We start from the raw sequence: 6,950 nt of genomic DNA, 5'->3' as shown, positions 1-6,950 counted from the left end.
ATCTTTTTCAGCAGCGAAGTCATATTGAGATTAAAGAATCATAAAAATCAGTGGGAAACAGACTACCATTTGGTACAGCTGGCATTATATTTCCCAAATAAAATAAGAATTTTGATTATATTATCCATCTCAAGTATCACATTCCATAAGCAAGACCATTGTATCAGTTATTGTAACAAACTTGTAAAGCATTAAAAATGTGCATAGTGACATTTTGTCATGCTGGAATAGAAATGGACCCTTCTTAAAATGTTGCCACAAAGTCAAAACCTTACATTATCTAGAGTGTCATTGTAACATCAAGATTTGGCAACAAGAAATTAATGGAATAGACAAACCCTTTAATTAGAAGGCGGGTGTCCACATAGTTTTATTTAATTTAATTAATTTTATTTTTTGCCATAGAGTCAGGCACGTGCACACATAGACATCAAAGGGGGTTTGAGCACCTGCCCTTTTTCTTCTTCAAGAGAAAGTGCCCTTTTTTCTAGGGAGTATTTTTATTTTATTTTATTTTTAATAAATTAATATATGTGTATATGTGCGCGCGTGTGTGTTTATGTTTGCGCGCACAGCATTGTCAAACAAATAAAAAATCAAAATATCAGGTTGGGTCGGGAAATGTTGAGACTGTCGAGTTCTGATGCCTTTCTCCAATCCGCGTCTCCGCAGCACAGCAGTGTAGCACACATTGATCGGCACATCACATCACATCACATCACAGTCACAGGCAGAGAACCGCAGAAGTGAAGCCCTCCCTCCCTTTCCAGTTGTGTTTGTCTTGCTGCGGAGGTGAGTGGTGATGAACAAAAGACTGAGCTACCTGTGCCTCGAATTTACAGCTAGTTACGGTTGTCCCTATTTTACCCAGCATTGGGTTGTATTTAACCCAGCATTTTTTAGGGTGCAGGTTAAATACATTCATGTCCTGCATTAAACAGTGTGAATAACTGACTGATTAAATGTAAGAATTTGACTCAAAAGATGATGTACACTTTTTGAAAAAAATGGCTTTATAAAGGTAAAAATGCCCATAAAAGGTAAAAATCAATTTAAACTTATTGGAAAATGTTCATTTCTATCACTGCTGTGAACTGATCACCACACAGAATATGCAGAATATCAAAAACTTTAGGAGTCAGCTGTCCACCTTAGTCCTTAAGATATCAGCACAATAACACACTCAGCAAAATGATGATAAAATCCCAGAAAATATCGATATATATTTTTGTCAATATCACACACCCCTAATATATTTAACGTTTTGTTTAGGAAATTTTTTTTTAAAATATGAGAGGTGCCCTTTTTCCACTTGAGCCCCTGCCCCTCAAAATGTCTGTGCACGTCCCTGCATAGAGTGTATATTGTAAATGATCATATTTACTTAAAAAAGTGTCGGCGAAGACACACTCCTCTCTTAAAGAGTGTTTATGGGTTCCGTGATTGTGCACTGAATAAATGTACTGAAAAAATGTAGCAAGGATTCTGAAATAAAGAAAATCACTGCAGTCGCTTCGTTCCATCAGCGATAGATGTCGCTGCGGTATTATTGGAGGCGGTCCGGCTTTGTCGCGCAGTCTTGTTGTTCTCTGTTGCAAACGCTCCTGTTTCAGGTGATGCTGTTTGATCCCTTCCGGTCTCCGTACATTTCTATGTTATGACGTCATCTGGTCGGACGGGAGAGAGAAACTGAACTTGCTAGGAATCTGGATGAAACTTTGTTGACCCCTGAATTTTCAGATGGATTTACTCAGTGAGTCTTACACATGGATCAGAAATGGAGCATCGCCGACGTGCAGCGTGTGAACTTCAGACTTTTCTGGACCAGCATGTGAGCTTGAACAAATATAATTAAATCAGATCGGGGAGGACATGGACGAACGAGAGGGTGAGGATTGCGCGAACGATATTTACGCTTCTTCCAGTAAATGTTTACTTGAGCTCCTTTAAAACTTACTAATTCTTTATGTTAAGGCTGTCACAGTTCATAGACAAAAGTTAGTAACTCAAAAGTTTTCAGATCAGATTCAACAGAAACGAACATGTAGGAATTTGCTTAGGCGATCGCTTGTTTGTTTGTTTTTTTGAGGTTGTATATGTTTTTATACAGTCTATGATATTGACGTTTGCCGATAAACAACAGTTAAATGTCTGAATTTGAATATGTAATTCATAATTAGAAATATTCAAAGGTTTTCTTTAATAATCGTTTAGAAGTATTTTAAATAGACGTTTCATCTCACAAGTAGCCTAAATAAACAGCTGAAATGGACCCCAGCTGTTTTTCATTACAGAAATATTTTAAAGCAAATTTAGATAAAATCCATTGCATTTAGATGAGGTTTTAATGGTAAAAATCTCATAAATTGTATAAATGTAAAGGTACAGCAATCGCCAGAATAGATCAGCAGCGCGAGATTACATAATGTGAAACTTCAGGTCGTGCTCACAACTTTAAAAAATTGAAAGTTCAATGTCTGGGGTTTCCCATGTAAACAAACATGATCTGTGTATGAGTTGCCAGTTCTGAACGTTCCTCTGATATTTGATTGACAGATGTGACGGAGCGCGCGTGCACGGGCTGTGGCGGGAGGATTCAGGACGCGTTTCATGTGAAGGTTCTTCAAGACGCCTGGCACAACTCATGCTTTCAGTGGGTGTTAACTTGATTTCTCCTTAAACTGAGCCAGACTGGCCAGGAATGGGGCGAAGTAAACAAAATGTGTTCGATTGTTTTTCTTGTATTTGCCTACTTTTTTAAATCTTCACCCTGCTAAAAAAAAAGCACTTTAAACCAGCCAAAAGTGGTTAGCTGATCTTAACTGGTCTCCACACTCTAAAAAATGCTGGGTTAAATACAACCCAGTGCTGGGTAAAATAGGGACAAACCCAGCAATTGGGTTGTTTTGACCCAGTGGTTGGGTTACTACCCAGAAGGTTGGGTTAAAACAGCCCAATTGCTGGGTTTGTCCCATAGACTGTATAAAAACATGGACGTCGTGTCCGTGACGTCGCCCATAGGGTTCCGAAGATAGTTTTTGAAGCTCAAAAGTGGGCAGAGGCGGCCGTCGCCATCTTGGCAGCGCGTCTGCCCACCGCGCGTCACTCCCGGATAATTGTTTGTCCCTGTTTTACCCAGCACTGGGTTGTATTTAACCCAGCATTTTTTAGAGTGCAGCATTGTCTGTTGACTGGTAAGTGGGATTTTAAGGATGGATGTCCAGCTGAGCAGCAGCCTTACCAGGCTGTAGACAAGCATGAACAGCCTATGCTTTTAACATAGGATTTTTAGCCAGAGAATTGTTTTATTTACCAAACTCAGTACACAACTATACGGAATTACTAAGAGATAAGGGTGGCCCAGTTGACCAGCAACCGAGACAAAGAGGAATGCTTTTTCTTTCCTTTTCAGAGAAAAATATGCAGACTATTGCATTCAAATGAAAGCTTTGTTTTCTTTCACACCTACATGTAGGTATTATGTGCTGCTTAGTTCAATGTTTGTCAGCGACTACTAGGAACTCCTAGAACCTTCATCTTCTAGGGGCTTGTGTGTTTTGTTTATTTAAATACAAGAGAGAAATGTTTGTTTGTGTAAGAAAAACAAACAGTGAAATGATGAAAAGTGGTAATGGGACCATGAAATGGCTAAAGGCGTCCTCTCTTTTTCCAGCTCTCTTCCAGCTGATCAGTGGTTAAAGGGTTAGTTCACCCAAAAATGAAAATTCTGTCATTAATTACTCACCCTCATGTCATTCCAAACCCATAAGACCTTCGTTCATCTTCCGTGTCAGTCTCAGCCGCCATTCACGAGAGTACCACGACTCATACTGATGCAGGAGCCAGTGTTCTGACGTAGAATCCGGATGCGCTGCACTAGGGCTGGACAATAATTCAATATCAATATGTATCGCGATATAATTTTTTTCAATAACGGTGATATGATTTTTAAACACATTTCCGATATTTCGATATACATTCCCAGCGTTTCCCATACATTGATTTATTTGAGGCGTTTTACTTCGTTGAATAAACATGAGCACTGCACATTTCAAAATCATAACACGGCGCGGGTGTTTTATATGAATGTATCTCTGAAGGGAACCGACTGTCTTCAGAAAAGTTTCGATGGCATTTTCATTTGATCTGATAAAGAAGCGTTCATGAGCGGAGCTGCTTTGATTACAGCCATTACTGGAGAAACCGCTAGTTCTATCACTCTAAAAGCGCCTCCTGCTAGCAGAGCATGAGTTTTCATTTTAAATAAGCCCATCTCCAGCAACATTTCCAGTTTTTGTTGTTGTTCAATTTTTTTGTTTTCTGCAGCGAATCGGAGCACTTTTCATACCCTTTTTTTTTTGGCTGAAGCACATTTGTTTCAATCTATAAGAATAATCAGCCTACACTACCAGTCGGGAAAGAAATTATAGAAATTATACTTTTATTTAGCAAGGATGCTTAAAATTGATCAAAAGTGATGATAAAGGCATTTATAATGTTACAAAAGATTTCTATTTCAGATAAATAGTGTTCATATCGATATCGGAATTATATCGTATCGACCGAAATTAAGAAATATATCGTGATATCAATTTTGGCCATATCGTCCAGCCCTACGCTGCACCTTGTTTACAAGCAGAAGACGACACACGCTGTACAAAAAACAGTCTTTGTAAACATGTCTGAATATTTTGACAGAGAGGATGACTTGAAATTTTTTGCCCAGCTCACACCGGGCTCAGACAGGAATTTTAGACCGATTTATCCCCGATTTTCCCCTACCGAGAATCTGAGAAAAAAATCTTGTCGAGGACCTCGGTCGGTTCCGATGTTCGTCGCGGATTATCTGGTAATGTGAGGTGTGTACTGATCGAATCTTGCACCTCCCGATCTGCTCGCACACAAATCGGGGCCACCCAGATCATATCAAACATGTTTGATATTTAGGATTTTAAATCAGGATGATGACGGATATGATTACGTCAGCAAAACAAGCTGCTGTATGGGTCTGTTAGATAGAGGAGATGGAGAAACTGCTTGTGGAAGTTTTGCAATAATGCGACTGTCTGCATAATGTGTTGAAAACGTACCACAACCGTAAGGACAAAGAGTGTATAAAGCTACTAGTACGCTAGCTAACCTTTTTTAAACACTGCTGAAACGTCAATGACAATCTGCTGCGTGAGATCACGTGAGGTGCCCCTTGGGCATGATAACCTTAATAAAATCTTGTAGTGTGTGATGCGACACGATTTTCAGATCTTGTAGTGTGTGCGTGTTTAAGATTTGAGGGAAGAAAATCTGCAAAGATTCTTCTTACGTGTGTGCTGCAACTAGATTTCATAATTGGTTAGAATTTTAAAACTCCTGTAGTCTGATCCCGGCTTTACTTATTTGAACCTGAATTTACAGACAAAGAACTAAGAGAAATGGACGCTCTACGTCAGAATGCTGGCTCCTGCATCAGCATCATCACACGCATGCTTCGTGGTACTCTCCTGAATGGCGGCAGAGACTGACACGGAAGAGAAGAAATTGTTGAATAAAGTTGTTATTTTTGTTTTCTTTGTGCACAAAAAGTATTCTCGTAGCTTCATAACATTACGGTTGAACCACTGATATCACATGGACTATTTTAACGATGTCCTTTACTACCTTTCTGAGCCTTGGACGTGGTAGTTCCGTTGCTGTCTATGCAGGGTCAGAAAGCTCTGATTTCATCAAAAATATCTTAATTTTTTTTCCGAAGATGAACGAAGGTTTTACGGGTTTGGAACAACATGAGGGTGAGTAATTAATGACAGAATTTTCATTTTTGGGTGAACTAAACCTTTAACTATCAAATGGCATGTGTCTGTGTAAAGGTCCTTTTTTAAGATAGATTAATGTGTTGTCAAAATAGTCGCACCCCTAGTTAAAAAACTGCCCGCCAGAGTCGTTACTGTCAGTATTTCTAAATGTGTCAACAAATTGCTCTTTTTTTTGTACCGATAACCATTGTTGAATAAAGGACATCAGTTAACATAACTGACCTCAGGAAGCTTTTTATAAGCACTAGCTGTAGTTTGTCAAACTTTAATATATTGTTTCTTATTAAGCATTTCAGTGAATTGAAGTAGGAGCTTTTGGAGGACTTGTTAGGACTTGTTGAAACTGATTAGAAAGTAAAAAAACATTTTTTTTTTTTAGAAATGACATTCATGGATGACCATTAAAAAAGTAATTCCAAAAGTCCATAGCCTAAGTTTAAGGAACTGTTTTGTCATCATGATTGAATCAGTCATTTTCTGGAGATTAGGACCATATTGAGGCTCTGAGGCTTGTGTTTCTTAATGAGAACAGAAATTATTCCAATGCAATCTGGAACATGGGTACAGCCTAGGCTTTTTTCCACCTCTGTTGATGTTTTTTTTTCTTGGTTGGATATGATCTGTAAGTTTGAGTTTCCATATATAATCATAATAGTAATCATATATAAGCTCGTTGTCTCTGGCTTAAAACCATCACAGGGTTTATTCCATAGTCTGGTGCTCGATTACACATAAGCAATACATTTAGTGATTAAGTTCTTTCTACTGTTTATTATTTGTTTGTTGATTGATATTTTAATTGACTGTTTGTTCCTCTGTGGAATCCCTCTTATGTTATGGCAGGCATTCCCTACTTTCCTGTAAGTGTTTGGTTGCAGTGAAGGTAGGGCTGCACAATTAATCGAATTTCTAATCGCGATTACAATTATGGATGCCACAATTACGTAATCGTTCAAAGCGGCAATTAATCGTTCAAAGTCCACGTATGTTATTCTGCGTGCTTAAGATGCGTTTTTTTCTTTCTACATGTTATCTTAAGGGTTTTTCCCATTATTTTAATTTTAGTTTTACTATAACATTATAATACCATTCATATTTTTACTATTTTATAATTTAAAGAAGAAACCAATCCAATGTATA

The 6,950-nt window shown here is 38.2% G+C and overlaps 1 protein-coding gene across 2 annotated transcripts in view; it reads left to right on the top strand.

Moving 5' to 3' along the window:
• Window positions 1-1,609: 1,609 nt before the first annotated feature.
• LOC107741211 (LIM domain kinase 2-like) overlaps window positions 1,610-6,950 on the top strand; it is a 33,649-nt gene continuing 28,308 nt past the window's right edge. Inside the window, exons 1-2 of one of the 2 annotated variants that reach the window (XM_016553878.1) lie at window positions 1,610-1,888; window positions 2,557-2,653. In XM_016553878.1, coding sequence (XP_016409364.1) covers window positions 1,873-1,888; window positions 2,557-2,653 — 113 coding nt within the window. In that variant the 5' untranslated portion in view covers window positions 1,610-1,872. The remainder of the gene's footprint in view (window positions 1,889-2,556; window positions 2,654-6,950) is intronic. The other variant, XM_016553877.1, reaches the window with a different exon arrangement.

Source organism: Sinocyclocheilus rhinocerous, unplaced genomic scaffold, assembly GCF_001515625.1.
Source record: "Sinocyclocheilus rhinocerous isolate Xijiao unplaced genomic scaffold, SAMN03320098_v1.1 scaffold615, whole genome shotgun sequence".
In the NCBI taxonomy this organism is placed as follows: Eukaryota; Metazoa; Chordata; class Actinopteri; order Cypriniformes; family Cyprinidae; genus Sinocyclocheilus; species Sinocyclocheilus rhinocerous.
This window is presented reverse-complemented; position numbering and strand designations above follow the sequence as displayed.